This window comes from Pieris rapae, chromosome W (assembly GCF_905147795.1).
Source record: "Pieris rapae chromosome W, ilPieRapa1.1, whole genome shotgun sequence".
Taxonomy (NCBI): Eukaryota; Metazoa; Arthropoda; class Insecta; order Lepidoptera; family Pieridae; genus Pieris; species Pieris rapae.
In genome coordinates this window covers 2,398,219-2,415,554 of record NC_059533.1, presented here as the reverse complement: position 1 = coordinate 2,415,554, position 17,336 = coordinate 2,398,219, and the positions used below count along the sequence as shown (strand labels likewise).

At 35.5% G+C, this 17,336-nt stretch overlaps 1 protein-coding gene across 1 annotated transcript; it reads left to right on the top strand.

The window, feature by feature from the left end:
* The first annotated feature begins 4,262 nt into the window (after window positions 1-4,262).
* Window positions 4,263-14,782, top strand: LOC123690517. The gene is made up of 7 exons (XM_045633911.1): window positions 4,263-4,341; window positions 4,900-5,093; window positions 5,391-5,484; window positions 13,780-13,838; window positions 13,944-14,034; window positions 14,108-14,223; window positions 14,315-14,782. The coding sequence occupies exons 2-7, from the start codon at window positions 5,019-5,021 to the stop codon at window positions 14,429-14,431; spliced, it is 552 nt and encodes a 183-aa protein (XP_045489867.1). The 5' UTR covers window positions 4,263-4,341; window positions 4,900-5,018; the 3' UTR covers window positions 14,432-14,782.
* The last annotated feature ends 2,554 nt before the right edge of the window (window positions 14,783-17,336 follow it).

Below are 17,336 nucleotides of genomic sequence, written 5' to 3'. Positions count from 1 at the left end.
CGTCGTACTTTTCACTAAATCCAGAACTCCTCCCTCACCAACTATAAGATATGATTGCGATAATATATTACCCGTCAATAATCAAGTAAAGTTCTTAGGAGTTATACTTGATTCTAAACTAACTGGTCAACCACACTGCGAATTTGTGGTTGGTAAATGTGAGCGACACTTGAATATGCTGAGATGTCTCAGTGGAGTTTGGTGGGGTGCTCACCCGGCCACATTGAGGTTGGTATATAATGCTGTCATTAGAAGCGTTCTTGATTTTGGGACCTTTTTCTTAGATCCAGGTAATGTAGCAGGCTTTAGAAAACTAGATCTCATACAGTCTAGGGCTTTGAGGATTGTTTCTGGTGCTATGAAATCGAGCCCGGTTAATGCTCTGCAAATAGAATGTTGTGACCCTCCATTAAACTTAAGGCGTCAATATCTGTCAGATAGATTCATTTTTAGAACTGTCCAGTTCCATAATCATCCCCTCATTTCCAAACTGGAATCTCTTTCTCAAAAATTACCCTCTTCACATAAACCTTTACCTTGTCTATTAAAAAGCTTTCTGAAATTTAAATAATTACAAGCCCCAACTCATTCCTTTTATATACTTCCCCTATTTAGCTCTTCTTATGATTCTCTACTTCTTTCTCCTGAGATATGCTTTTCTATTGGCATTGAAAAATCTGATTTTAATGCCAATGCAAACTTTAATTCCAATGTCAATATGAAATGGCCTAACTGGCATCAAATGTATACAGATGCTATTCTAAACACTCCAATGGGTGTGTTGGTGTTGGAGTGTACCACAAACAGTACAACATAGTTCAGAAAATTAAATTACCTCCAGAATCATCGGTCTTTACCGGTGAATGTTTTGGACTACTAAAAGCTCTTGAATATGTGCTGTATTTCAAACTCAAAAAAACCGTTGTATTTACCGATTCCTTAAGTGCATTACAGAGCTTAGCAAAATTTTCACTTAAACTAAACCCATTCTTTCATGTTATATTTGAATGTAGAAGAAAGCTGTTGCAATGCCAATTACACAACTATTTAGTATCATTTTGTTGGATACCTAGTCACTGTGGTATCTCTGGAAATGTGACAGCTGACAGTTTGGCTAACAGTGCTACTGTGACCGGTGACGTATACCCGTACAAGAATTTTGGCCATGATCTTGCTGCTTTGCCCGGCATATATCTCCACAAATCGTGGAATATGTGTTGGGAAAAGAACGGCCGGATTAAGGGTCGTTTCTTGTATGCTATACAGTCTTCCGTTCCCAGGAAGCCGTGGTTTGCCAAATTGTCGCTTGGTAAAACTGCCACTTCTACTATAATCCGTATGCGTCTGGGACATAACAGCCTTCCAGTTCATTTGCACAAACTCGGTATCGTAACTAGTACCGCCTGTGAGTGTGGCGAGAGCTATTCTGACTTGAATCATGTTTTCTTTTCTTGTCCTAAGTATGACCATTCTTCCTTATATACTTCTTTAGTTTCTCTGTCCGTTCCCCTTCCTACCAATATTTATTTACTTCTTCGAGATTTAAATCCCCTTGTATATAGTATTATAAGTATGTTTATTGTAAATAATAACATTAAACTATAATTTTGATTTTTTTCCATTATTAATTATTCTGATTTTTTGTAAATTTATGCGCTTTCAATTATTTATGTTATGTCGCGATTGGTTTCCTTAGTTTTTTCATTATGCATAAACTGTAAATAAATAAAACAACGAATTATAAAAATCCCATACTTGACGCTGGCTAATGCACAAACAGTGTTAGAGCCAAAGGGGAAAAAAAAAAGTCATCTACCAACTCCCTTCACTCACAAAAACGAAAAATGAAATTGCTTAACAGAATGCCGTGAGATTCACGTATGACAAAAACAGAGGTTAGGATAGCCGTTCACTGGGTGACATTATTATTTTTATTTCTTTTATAACATAGGTTCCTGTTTGAATTCTAATTTAAGTGTAAAAAAACTAAAAAAACAATTTTTTTATCTTCGGAACCTTGCCTTAAGGGACTCCTTTTAATAATATTTTTGAATAATGAAATTTTAAGGTTAGTTATTAGGTATATTTATATGTATTATGTTATTTGTTTTGAATAAAGAAAATAATTTATTTAACTGTATTATTTTTATTACAGAACTAATGTTGTTTTATCTACTTTATTATATATATATATATATATATATATTTAGTACCATGGTTAACATTTTTATTTAATATTGAAATAATATCGTTATGATAACAAACTCGTACCGAGTTAAATCAATGTCAGACATCAATGTTGTACGAGTATTGGTGTGAATGCAAAAAAAATCATTGGAGTGGTTTATAATTATGAATTCTATGTATTACGAGAAAAGCTTTTCTTTTGTTCAATTATTTGTCATAATTTCTTCAATATCTCATAGCAATTATAAACGATATATACATTTTCTATAGTATAAAATCCCACGTAGAGAAAGTTATTTCCGATAATAGCTAGAAATATCGATAAATTCACACGATTTGTAGCAATTAATTCTAGTATTTATGAAATTAGAATGTCCTAAAATCCAGAAACCTGAAGTACAAGAAAGTTGTAAGAAGTATTATACAGTTTTCGTAAATTGATTAAGATTCAAATGACAGCTTAATAATAGTTCCAAATTCAAACAAAATTTTCCGGAAGTTGAGTTCAATTCGAAAATTGAATGCTCAGTGTCTGTCAAGGATTCTTAGAATCCATTATATTAATGAGACGACAACCCTTGTAGAGGGCGCTTCACGCTTTCACACTTGTATTGATTGTACGGTTTTTATTATTAAACGGTTTTATTTAGCTCACCCCGTTTGTTTTATTTATTTATTATTTATTATTCTTGGGTCAAATTTAGTAATTCAATTTTTCATCCTCTTCCTGTCAACCGATTAATCTGAAATTTTGTGTACACTTTGGATTTTGGTGACAATACAATTGTGTTTATTCATTATCATTATAAATTCAAGATGGCCGCCGCTACAAAATGGCGGATAATTTATGTTTTATTAATCCCATCAATATGGGTATCAAATGAAAGGGCTCAACAAGTAGAATACAATATACTATAAAAAATTGAAATATAAGATGGCGGCCGCTACAAAATGGCGGATAACGTAGGTTTTATCGATCCCATCAATATGGGTATCAAATGAAAGGGCTCAACAAGCAGAATACAATATACTAAAATAAAACCGTGGGGAATTTCCATGAGCAAGAAAATAGTAAGTAATTTCCTCACCGTCTGTGGGCCAACTGCCTATTTTTAACGACGAATTAAACGATTCTTCTATCGAACATTAAGTCGATAACTTGTAGACAATTGACGTGCCCCACGGTTTTATTTTAGTCTAGTCTATGCATATGTTTATAATTCCCACGACTGTATCTATTTTATTATTTTTTGGTTTTTAGTACATTTATCTTAAACATTGCAATGTATGTTTAACATAAAACCGTTTGACTTAAAAAATTCAGCAAAATAAAGATACATTTCAAAATAAAAGTTATGCACAAGCTCTTAATAGCACTAATTTTCCCTCACATAGTAAAACAGACCAATTCCTTTCATTACTCAACTCAGAAATAATACTTAAAACCATTACTGAATCACTTGTTAAATTAATCACCCTCAACAGGACCAATGAATCCAAAATTTGCTCTGAAACCATAAAAGATGTTTTAAAAGATTCTTTCAAAAAGCAGAATAGTAAACAATCTTTAATTATATCCTAATGGATACTTTAAATATAGTACAGTGGACTGCTCAGAGTATATTGCACAATCAACATATTTTCAACCATTTTCTTTTGGATAACAATATTCATGTGGCCATTCTTTGCGAGACTTGGCTTAAACCTCATCATAAATTTAAATTGCGTAATTTCGATGTAGTAAGACTAGACTCAGGAAACTCTCACAATGGTGTAGCCATACTTGTACATAGATCTATCTCTTACTCTAATGTAAATACTGTTTATGATAATTCTCTTCAAAATATAGCTATTAGAATTAAATATTCAAATTGCAAGGAATTAACTATTGTAAGCCTTTACAGCCCAGGTAATTGCAGCCCTCCTTTTTCACCAATAAACTGAATAATTTAATTAAAAGCCAATTTAATTGAACCAATTTTCTTGGCGGGGGATTTTAACCTTGCTACATCAGCCATTATGACTGCTTGATGATCATCACTTATGACTTATAAAATAAAACAAATTTCAGACAGAAACTAAACACAACATTTGAAGTGGATGAAGTAGATGATTTAAACGATGGATTTATTGAGACAATATTCGCAGGCTGTGGTATGTATCTATTTTGTCATTACACTAAATAATCCTAACGTATCTAAAAAGCACATATATCATAGATAACGGGACTGTCCCTTTATCCAATTACGAGTCCCGGTGCCCCCGAAATGAACAGCGGGACGCAAAATTGCCTCTTTAAGAAACCGCGCGACATTTTGAGCTGCAGAATATAACAAAGAGTTTCATTTATATTTGAAATCGTCACCAGCTATATTAAACCACATTTCTTCTTCTGATAAATATTATTACTAAACATTTTGTGATTCGTAGCGTTTAAACCAACTAACTTTTTCTAAATAATTAACTTATAATTTGAAGTAATTCGAATTAAGTTCTCCAAAGAGGAACCAATTCCTGGAGACAGCAATTCTTGAAAGCAACGCACTTGCCTTCTAGCAATGCGAGTGTCCATGTGCGGTATCACATAAAATCAGGTGAGCGTTCTGCCCGTTTGTTCTATAAAAAAATCTTATTTAGAAAGTGCAGAATCACCAAAAGGTCGCCTCACAAGCAGGTGTAAGACAATTTCGTATAAGACTAATTTTTTTTTAGGTTCTGAAAAGGCGCCTATCACAAATTCACCTCTCTGGGTACCGAACCTGTCCTTACAATGCACGGAGAGTGTCAATATCGGGCCTGCTGACACTGAAAATACTCAAATTGCGTTATTAATGGGACAGATGGAGAACGAGGATATGATATTATGTGATGGAGAAGGACAGAGCGAAGCTGAATCACTGTTCACGGTAAAATATAGTGTGTATATATAAATAATACAATACAATTATTGCATAATTGGTTCGAAACTACTGGATCAATTTAAATGATTCTTACACCAAAAGAACCCTATGTTATCCCTGATAAATAGGCAATAATATATGTATTTTCAAAAACATTGGGGATTCTTACTTAACCTCCAAAGAGGTAAATCAAAAAAATCCTTATAACTCTTGCGCTGTGGAAACGTGTAGCGATCTACTGCAGTTGTGATTATTTTTATCCAATTTATTTTTAATTTACAAAAGAATTATAATAAATTTCAGCTGAACACCAATGCCGTAGCATTGGTGGATCCATTGCAAATTCAGAACTATGAATTTGATCAAGGTGACAACGTGGAGTATTATGCTTATTTGGGTATGATTTATTTTGTATATGATTTTTTTACGTTCAATTTTTATAGGCCAAACGGCCGGGCGGTAACTAAAACCGACGCCCATGGGCACCTGGAACGCTGGGAGGTACCAGTGTTGCCAACGGTACGCTCTTTGAAGGCCCCTAAGCTGGTTCCACACAGAGGTGTTGTGAAAAAGCCAAACGTCAAGATGAATCCCAATTTGTAAGGTAGGTTACCTTACAAATTGGGATTTCAATTAACTAAACTGTTAAAAACTGTATCAATTTAATTCATCATTATCTGTTTTTAATGACAATTGTCTATGACCACTTGCCATAGACTAAGCCAAAGTTTTCGAGCGTATACTCTCCATCTTGACGTTTGGCTTTTTCACAACACTTCTGTGTGGAATCAGCTTAGGGGCCTTCAAAGAGCGTACCGTTGGCAACACTGGTACCTCCCAGCGTTCCAGGTGCCCATGGGCGTCGGTTTTAGTTACCGCCCGGCCGTTTGGCCTATAAAAATTGAACGTAAAAAAATCATATACAAAATAAATCATACCCAAATAAGCATAATACTCCACGTTGTCACCTTGATCAAATTCATAGTTCTGAATTTGCAATGGATCCACCAATGCTACGGCATTGGTGTTCAGCTGAAATTTATTATAATTCTTTTGTAAATTAAAAATAATCACAACTGCAGTAGATCGCTACACGTTTCCACAGCGCAAGAGTTATAAGGATTTTTTTGATTTACCTCTTTGGAGGTTAAGTAAGAATCCCCAATGTTTTTGAAAATACATATATTATTGCCTATTTATCAGGGATAACATAGGGTTCTTTTGGTGTAAGAATCATTTAAATTGATCCAGTAGTTTCGAACCAATTATGCAATAATTGTATTGTATTATTTATATATACACACTATATTTTACCGTGAACAGTGATTCAGCTTCGCTCTGTCCTTCTCCATCACATAATATCATATCCTCGTTCTCCATCTGTCTCATTAATAACGCAATTTGAGTATTTTCAGTGTCAGCAGGCCCGATATTGACACTCTCCGTGCATTGTAAGGACAGGTTCGGTACCCAGAGAGGTGAATTTGTGATAGGCGCCTTTTCAGAACCTAAAAAAAATTTAGTCTTATACGAAATTGTCTTACACCTGCTTGTGAGGCGACCTTTTGGTGATTCTGCACTTTCTAAATAAGATTTTTTTATAGAACAAACGGGCAGAACGCTCACCTGATTTTATGTGATACCGCACATGGACACTCGCATTGCTAGAAGGCAAGTGCGTTGCTTTCAAGAATTGCTGTCTCCAGGAATTGGTTCCTCTTTGGAGAACTTAATTCGAATTACTTCAAATTATAAGTTAATTATTTAGAAAAAGTTAGTTGGTTTAAACGCTACGAATCACAAAATGTTTAGTAATAATATTTATCAGAAGAAGAAATGTGGTTTAATATAGCTGGTGACGATTTCAAATATAAATGAAACTCTTTGTTATATTCTGCAGCTCAAAATGTCGCGCGGTTTCTTAAAGAGGCAATTTTGCGTCCCGCTGTTCATTTCGGGGGCACCGGGACTCGTAATTGGATAAAGGGACAGTCCCGTTATCTATGATATATGTGCTTTTTAGATACGTTAGGATTATTTAGTGTAATGACAAAATAGATACATACCACAGCCTGCGAATATTGTCTCAATAAATCCATCGTTTAAATCATCTACTTCATCCACTTCAAATGTTGTGTTTAGTTTCTGTCTGAAATTTGTTTTATTTTATAAGTCATAAGTGATGATCATCAAGCAGTCATAATGGCTGATGTAGCAAGGTTAAAATCCCCCGCCAAGAAAATTGGTTCAATTAAATTGGCTTTTAATTAAATTATTCAGTTTATTGGTGAAAAAGGAGGGCTGCAATTACCTGGGCTGTAAAGGCTTACAATAGTTAATTCCTTGCAATTTGAATATTTAATTCTAATAGCTATATTTTGAAGAGAATTATCATAAACAGTATTTACATTAGAGTAAGAGATAGATCTATGTACAAGTATGGCTACACCATTGTGAGAGTTTCCTGAGTCTAGTCTTACTACATCGAAATTACGCAATTTAAATTTATGATGAGGTTTAAGCCAAGTCTCGCAAAGAATGGCCACATGAATATTGTTATCCAAAAGAAAATGGTTGAAAATATGTTGATTGTGCAATATACTCTGAGCAGTCCACTGTACTATATTTAAAGTATCCATTAGGATATAATTAAAGATTGTTTACTGTACGGTTCTGGGTCATCAGGTGGTAGAAATAATAGAAGATTTGTAGATTACCTTATATTCACCACTTCCGTATAACAATAGAATATGAGCGATATAATAGAATTATAATAAAATTATAATTAAACAATTGAAGAGAGTGCCGACGTCTGGCTATGCTCTCGGGGTGTAACTCCCATGACTTAGTAAAATGCAGATGAAGAGAATGCCTGCGGTCGGCTATACTCTCGGGGCGTGACTCCGACGATTTAGGCAATCGTCCTGCTTATAAGTGATTCAAGTGTAAAACCATAGCACGTACATACAATGGAACTCTTCACGTTTGTAGCTGAGCATGATGTATGAGCCTTGGCACGTATATAGAGAAACATCACGCTTATAAAACTAAGAAAACCTAAGTGAGCAAAATGTACAGCCTTGGCTCGTACATACTCCCACAGGCAAAAAGTGCAAGATGAATATGAAGTGCTTTACAAGATGAATTCATTGTATGCTTAACAGTCTCTAGAACACTAAAGTCTTTAAACTTATGTTAACACTTCTGACACAATTCCACTGCACTATCACTAGCACTAAGATATACTGGAGCCCGGTCCCGGGTGGCTTCTCCTGAGGCCACTGCGAAACCGGTTGCTGATTCTGCCGATGTTACACCTACTGCTCCGTGACGTCTCCTGATCTTCATATGATTGTAATATCCTATCCACTAATTGTCTTGAGCACATACTGAGAACTATCATGAGCATAAAAAGTATAATACTGATTTGGTGAATAAATCATTACCTAGGTTAAATATAATTATTATAAAATGCAACCGTATCTCAGTAATTTGATATCTATATCATATTCATTGTATGTGACGTCTTCCACAGTAGGTCAATCAACTATCTAACATATGATATTTTGCTGATCTGGCATTCCACTTATTGTTTACGATATTAGTAGCGTTTTTCACTTTATAAAATGATTTATGTATGTATGTATGTATAATAATAACTTTCGCTCAATATTAAATGTAATTTTTCGTCAATGTATGTTATTCATAAATGGAACTAAACATACAAAAGTCTCGGCTTTGTATCCTTAAAGGAATTTTAAGAATAACTTTATATATGGTGCTTTTCTTTCTTTTCCTCTGATTACTCATATTTGACTCATAGCATTGCATAACCGAATAAGTTTGTTGTATATTACTTTTACGAAGTCTTGAATCTGTGAGCCTGCTATAGTGCGAAACGATAACGTTGCGCAATCTTCCCCTTTTACGAAATATATCACCTTTCATTCTAACCTTTCTTTTTGACCTTTCTGGAAATTCCTTTCTTTTCTTAACTCCTTTTTTCTTCCTTCTTCTTCCAAATTTCTGCTTTTTGACGAAAGCTTGTTGCTTATATTTCTTGCCTTTATTGATAGGCAAAACTTTTAATTTGGGTGCAATCTTCTCTGATCTATGGTTTCCCCGTCCCGTATACCATTGAATCGGTGCTTCTAACAAAGGCTTAGACAATACTAAGCTGCGATTTAAGTTTTTATTCTTCTGAGAACACACGGACTGAGACAAACTTTCTTTTTCTTCTGGTTCTTGCTTGTTTTGTAAGCAGTTCATGCTTTCGTTACCCACGTTATCGTGATGTGATTTATCTTCTCCGATCACCTTACAACCAAGTTCCGTTTGCTGTTCTATGGATTGCAATGACGGCTTGCTAAAAGATTCAACAGATAATTTACTATCAATGTTCTTCTTCGTACACAAATTGGAATTAAACGTATTTGTAATATGAATTGAAGAACCAGACATTGTATCTTGACCTGTACTATGTTGTAGGGTCCCTCCTACTCCAGAGATGACGCTATCATGCTCCATTCTGTCTGACATCAAAGATTTTACTACGCTTTCTGCTAATTCGGCTACTCCTACGCCTTGATAAATATCTGCACATACACTGTGCTCGTTCCCATTTTCTCCTAAACGTTCTTCCACTTTTGCCGAAGACGAATAATTACTCTTATCCAATTTATATTGAAATGATCGCTCTCTTTGCGTAGAATAATAATTTACATTTGAATTAAATAGTGCATGGTGCAATATAGTATTATGTTTTTGGGAACAAATCTTACATCTTTTATGCGAGAAGCAATCTTCCACGTCATGCTTAAACAAACAATTTGTGCAAAGCTGCAATCTTAAAATGGTATCAACCCTTTCATTAAAATCCTTTTCTAACAATGATCGACAATTAAACAGGCTATGATTAGACAAGTTGCATAATTGACAACATTTTCTTTTATTTGTATTTCCTTGACCTTGGTTATAAAAACGCGTCGACAGCGAATTTTTGCTGACGCTAAAATTTGATGTAGGTCACTGTTGTTTTCTAATTAAATCTTTCCGGATTTGATTATTAGCTGTTTGCAAGGCATATAATGAATTTTCTGAATTATGTGAATCCCTAAGTATCGGTGATTCCATAAGCGTTTCTAGAGAATTCTTCTGCCAGTCGGTAGCATGAAATTTGCGATTCAACTCTCTCCTTTGGCGCCTATATTTAGCTTCCTGCTCGTAATATTTATTCTGATACTCCGAGTCAGATCCATTAAGAACAGTATTTATTTGGATATGGGTTTCAAAAATTAAATCCCATCGTAATTTTATTCCTTCTAGTACATACTCAAGTTCATCTTTTTCGTATGCCGAATATGCCTTAGATTGTTCCAATATGCTATCCAACGACCTAAAATAAGCTTCTTGCTTGCGAAGCAACTCTTCAGTTTTCGAATCTTGGAGTAACTTATCCATTATGCTTGTTAAAATGCTCAATGAATGCTTCTAATCATTCTCAGTAAAATTATGCTCGAAATGAATGAGATAATTCTCAGAATTAATAGTGCTCAAAACAAATGGAAAGGACTTACTGCTGTAGCTGCCTCTCTCTGTTGAAGATTGACGTCCGTTGCCTTCTTCTAGGTTAAAAAGGACGCCGATATACTGTTGACCACTCTGGGTTCTTATAAATGTTGGGACAGGACTTATTTCACTTGCCTCCCTTTAATAACGATTGACGTCCGTTGCCTTCTTGGTTCAAAAGGACGCCGATATACTGATGATCCCTCTGGATACTTAAAACGTTGCTCTCCTCTTTTCTATTGATGCGGATGATGGTGTTCTACTTGCTTGATGACTCCACAAACCAGCAGTGGGATGTTTTTCCACGGCGCCGATCTTCAGGAAAACGGAGAAAAACGCGAACGCGATCAACTGTACGCGAAAGACCCGCTATTCCCGGATAGCTCGAAGGACCAAAATGTACGGTTCTGGGTCATCAGGTGGTAGAAATAATAGAAGATTTGTAGATTACCTTATATTCACCACTTCCGTATAACAATAGAATATGAGCGATATAATAGAATTATAATAAAATTATAATTAAACAATTGAAGAGAGTGCCGACGTCTGGCTATGCTCTCGGGGTGTAACTCCCATGACTTAGTAAAATGCAGATGAAGAGAATGCCTGCGGTCGGCTATACTCTCGGGGCGTGACTCCGACGATTTAGGCAATCGTCCTGCTTATAAAGCGATCCAAGTATACAACCAGGACACGTACATACGTTGGAAATATTCACGTTTGTAGCCGAGCATGATGTATGAGCCTTGGCACGTATATAGAGAAACATCACGCTTATAAAACTAAGAAAACCTAAGTGAGCAAAATGTACAGCCTTGGCTCGTACATTTACTATTCTGCTTTTTGAAAGAATCTTTTAAAACATCTTTTATGGTTTCAGAGCAAATTTTGGATTCATTGGTCCTGTTGAGGGTGATTAATTTAACAAGTGATTCAGTAATGGTTTTAAGTATTATTTCTGAGTTGATTAATGAAAGGAATTGGTCTGTTTTACTATGTGAGGGAAAATTAGTGCTATTAAGAGCTTGTGCATAACTTTTATTTTGAAATGTATCTTTATTTTGCTGAATTTTTTAAGTCAAACGGTTTTATGTTAAACATACATTGCAATGTTTAAGATAAATGTACTAAAAACCAAAAAATAATAAAATAGATACAGTCGTGGGAATTATAAACATATGCATAGACTAGACTAAAATAAAACCGTGGGGCACGTCAATTGTCTACAAGTTATCGACTTAATGTTCGATAGAAGAATCGTTTAATTCGTCGTTAAAAATAGGCAGTTGGCCCACAGACGGTGAGGAAATTACTTACTATTTTCTTGCTCATGGAAATTCCCCACGGTTTTATTTTAGTATATTGTATTCTGCTTGTTGAGCCCTTTCATTTGATACCCATATTGATGGGATCGATAAAACCTACGTTATCCGCCATTTTGTAGCGGCCGCCATCTTATATTTCAATTTTTTATAGTATATTGTATTCTACTTGTTGAGCCCTTTCATTTGATACCCATATTGATGGGATTAATAAAACATAAATTATCCGCCATTTTGTAGCGGCGGCCATCTTGAATTTATAATGATAATGAATAAACACAATTGTATTGTCACCAAAATCCAAAGTGTACACAAAATTTCAGATTAATCGGTTGACAGGAAGAGGATGAAAAATTGAATTACTAAATTTGACCCAAGAATAATAAATAATAAATAAATAAAACAAACGGGGTGAGCTAAATAAAACCGTTTAATAATAAAAACCGTACAATCAATACAAGTGTGAAAGCGTGAAGCGCCCTCTACAAGGGTTGTCGTCTCATTAATATAATGGATTCTAAGAATCCTTGACAGACACTGAGCATTCAATTTTCGAATTGAACTCAACTTCCGGAAAATTTTGTTTGAATTTGGAACTATTATTAAGCTGTCATTTGAATCTTAATCAATTTACGAAAACTGTATAATACTTCTTACAACTTTCTTGTACTTCAGGTTTCTGGATTTTAGGACATTCTAATTTCATAAATACTAGAATTAATTGCTACAAATCGTGTGAATTTATCGATATTTCTAGCTATTATCGGAAATAACTTTCTCTACGTGGGATTTTATACTATAGAAAATGTATATATCGTTTATAATTGCTATGAGATATTGAAGAAATTATGACAAATAATTGAACAAAAGAAAAGCTTTTCTCGTAATACATAGAATTCATAATTATAAACCACTCCAATGATTTTTTTTGCATTCACACCAATACTCGTACAACATTGATGTCTGACATTGATTTAACTCGGTACGAGTTTGTTATCATAACGATATTATTTCAATATTAAATAAAAATGTTAACCATGGTACTAAATACCATTCTAATAAGTTGTAAGATAAAGTATATATATATATATATAATAAAGTAGATAAAACAACATTAGTTCTGTAATAAAAATAATACAGTTAAATAAATTATTTTCTTTATTCAAAACAAATAACATAATACATATAAATACCTAATAACTAACCTTAAAATTTCAAGGTTCAGGCAAGGTTCCGAAGATAAAAAAATTGTTTTTTTACAAGGGGATTTAAATCTCGAAGAAGTAAATAAATATTGGTAGGAAGGGGAACGGACAGAGAAACTAAAGAAGTATATAAGGAAGAATGGTCATACTTAGGACAAGAAAAGAAAACATGATTCAAGTCAGAATAGCTCTCGCCACACTCACAGGCGGTACTAGTTACGATACCGAGTTTGTGCAAATGAACTGGAAGGCTGTTATGTCCGAGACGCATACGGATTATAGTAGAAGTGGCAGTTTTACCAAGCGACAATTTGGCAAACCACGGCTTCCTGGGAACGGAAGACTGTATAGCATACAAGAAACGACCCTTAATCCGGCCGTTCTTTTCCCAACACATATTCCACGAGCCAAACGTCAAGATGGAGAGTATACGCTCGAAAACTTTGGCTTAGTCTATGGCAAGTGGTCATAGACAATTGTCATTAAAAACAGATAATGATGAATTAAATTGATACAGTTTTTAACAGTTTAGTAAGGTAACCGACCTTACAAATTGGGATTTCAATTAACTAGTTTTAATAAATAACGAATTATCAGGTACCTTTGAAGAGGCCAATGAGGGGTATGCGGTAGCTCTCGATAACGACTTTTTGGAGGTAGGCCGTAGTTGTGGACCCCAGAAAAAAATATATAATTCTGTATCTGTTTTTTTTTCTTTTGGCTACTGTATCTGTTTTTATTTTGAATAATAAATTGTTTAGGAAGACAAATCAGTGGACAGCTACAGTGCCTTCTGTCGCGAGGCAGACCTCAAACCCCACTGCTCGGAGTTGGAGTTGTCACTCAATGAACGTGAGTATCGATGTCGAGTGTCGATTGTTGATGGGGAAGCCCCAAGATAAGGAATCCCCAAATGGTGTTTCAGCAAAGGTACTCGATGCAAATATGATCGCTCAGATGACGTCGACTGAACTTACCAAGAGAATACAAATGCACGCTAGAGCCCTGGCCTCATTGCTGAGAGAAACTAACGAAAGAACGGTATGTTCGTTCATCATGATGAAGAGGTTATCCTCCGAGCCGAGTAATTGTATTTATGCAGTGCATTGATTTGTTTCATGAATCCAAATAGAAGTTACGCCAATCCCTCAACAACGCTGATGAAGCAGCCGTTGCGGAGTTCGTAGCTGGTTCCTTCCGCAACAATGCCTTATGTGTCCACCTCCAATGCGGTTCAACATCCAGTTAAATACTACCTCGGAAATGTTTTTGTTATTTATTTATTTTTTTAGTTATTTTTTATTTAAGTTATAATTTGCTGTCTCTGTCTCTTATAAACAAAATAAGTAAGATAAAGAGAGACAGTATGTGATTAATTCCATTTAATTGGATTTCGTTTTAAAATGTAGAAATATAATAGATTTTTGCTATTTCTTCTTTGTTAGTAGTATACATATTTAGACTGATTACTTTAAAGTACGGTCAGCATAAATGATTTTGTGATTTTTTTTAATAGTAACTCTTTGATTTGAAATTTACTTGTTTGAACAAACTCTGGTTTTTTGGACTGTATGTCTAACACAAGTCTCTATCTAATAAAAAAATTAGATTAATTAGATATATATCTAATTAATCTAAATAATAAAATTGCCAATTTTTTTTATATTCTACATATTTACTTTTTATGAGTTTGTTTTGCTGACGGTACATTGCAAATACGTTCCTTTTGTAAAATTAATTACAAAAATTTCTATAAAAATGTCAAGTTGATCTCAAAGTAAGTATAAGTTTTGATTTTTTATAAAGTTTTTTTGCAAACTGTTGTTTTATTTATAAAATCTTTTATTGATGTGCCTCCGGAAAACATACAGCATTGTATATTGAAGAAGCAATGTATACTTAGCCATGAAGTGCGATACTTACCGACTGAAATAGTTCCTCTTAAATACAATAGTTGGCGCTGTAATCGCCTCAACTTCATACTTATCTTTACCAGCTAGGACGTTGTCATTTCCATCGCCATAGCGTTGTGTACTTTCGCCGCGTGCGGTCGAAACCGAAACGACTCAATATTAACAAAAATCAGTGCATAGTCAAATATTCTTATAGACCTTCTTGGTGTTAATTATTAGCAAACCGTTTAATATATACATTACACATGCGTCACGAATTCCGCGCCGACTCACGATGCCAATGAGGTCGGCACCGGGGCCGACCAGGCAGGTAGTCTAAAGTGAAAAAGTGAAAAGTGTCGAGCAAGGTCAATAGCAGGACAAAGAGGACTCCACGTGCACCAGCAATGCGTCTGATAGCGACTCGGAGCGCGTGGAACCGCCACGAAAGAAAAGGAAACGAATACCACAGGTAACGGTCGATCCCCGGATCGACGCGTTATGTAATCAGGTGAGTTTCCTTACAAATTCTATAATGCATCAACAATATGTGCCAAATGTCAACGCCAGTGCGTCCAATGACGAGGCCACTCACCAACCGATGAACTACGATAGCGGTATTTTTTTTAATTAATCCGTCGAATAAAAAATCGAAAACTGGTCTTGGGGGTAGGTAGCACAAACATTGACGATAAAAAGACTATTAAAACGGCCGATGAAAAACGATTACGTCAGTTTATAAAAGTCCAACATTTTAATAGTCCCACGTGGCAACATATTAGATACAAAAAGCCTTGGTAGACATTCTGGCTTCTGCAGGCTTTTGTAATCCGATATTCTTTTTACAAAAATATCCGATATTTTTGGTAGTGAATCACCTAGTATTGCCTTTATTAGCATAACTTTTACGCATTTAAAGAAAAACACTTTCTTTAAATGCGTAAAAGTGAAAAAATGGGAAAAAATGAATATCCAACACAATTCAGGAGAGGTTGCTTAACTTTCTTTTTCAGAAAACGTTGGCAGGCACTGGGTGCTAACAAATTTGTAATATCCGCAAGAAGCCGCCTTTGTTAATGCCAACAAATCGAATCATAAATAAGTCAATACGCAACCGAACTGAAAGAACTTTTGAATCAAGGTATCTAACAAACAGTTCTCAACAAAACTCCCAGTTTTATATCCAAAATGTTTCTTCGGAAGGAAAGCGACAGCTCGATGCGTCCGATCGTAAATTTGCGAGAACTAAACCGATTCGTGAAGACAAAACATTTTCGTTTGATCTCGCACGGCTTATTCCCAGACTTTTTAGATTAACCAGGGCAGTGAATGATAAAAATAGATTTGTCACAAACCTATTTCAATCTACCAGCAGCGAGATCACACCGAACTTTATTAAGAATCAGCTACCAAGGGCAGTTAGACGAAAAAAAAAAGTGCTTTCCTTTGGTGCTAGCGTCAGCACCACACCTTTTCACTGCAGTATTATGTTGGGTCGCGGAGACCTTACGTGCTAAGGGATGTCCAGTGCTAGTCTTACTAGACGACTACCTTCTGGTCTACCAAGACCAGTCCAAGTTAGGTTCTCAGGCCGCGGAGGCCGTGAGACCCTTGGAACACCTGGGTTGGAAAATCAAATACCAAATACAAGTATTGGTACTAACCCAAAATTTAAAATACCTTGTAATTCGCTGGAATACTACGGACAGTGTGATGTCGCTACCCAAGGTAAAAATACAGCGCATAAACAATACAATAGAACAGACGCTGTTAAAAAGTCGCATCGACCTCCGCCAGTTACAAAGTACGCTAGGGCAACTAAACTTTGCAAACTGTCGTGCCTCGCGGGAGGCTTCATTGTCGCCAGGTACAGATCTTTCTGCGACAATTCAATAACATGCAACCTCGTCGATGCCAGCTGCTGCCTCAGATTGTAAGGCAGGAACTGATGTGGTGGCTCGGAGCTACTCACCAGACGACGCCTATACACAAAGAACCTGCAACCCACTTCCTAGCGGCGGACGCTTCGGATTGGAGATGGGGAGCACATCTAGACGGGAACCTTATGTCAGGAAAATGGTCATAACAATAGAAAAGGTGGCACTGCAACAAAAAAGAACTATATTCAGTAATACCCGCAATACAAACAATTACAAAACAAACACGTGTTAATACAATCGGACAACCGAACTCTGAATGCATACCTACATTCAAAAAGAAGGGGGAACGAAATCGATGGGGTTACTAACACTAACCTCCAAA

Bases quoted from the DNA above. Each gene is read 5' to 3' on its own strand.
- LOC123690517 (XM_045633911.1), top strand. From the start codon at position 5,019: ATGGGACAGATGGAGAACGAGGATATGATATTATGTGATGGAGAAGGA. The intron at 14,035-14,107 runs GTGAGTATCGAT...ATGGTGTTTCAG, and splicing joins GGAGTTGTCACTCAATGAAC to CAAAGGTACTCGATGCAAAT. The intron at 14,224-14,314 runs GTATGTTCGTTC...GAATCCAAATAG, and splicing joins GAGAAACTAACGAAAGAACG to AAGTTACGCCAATCCCTCAA.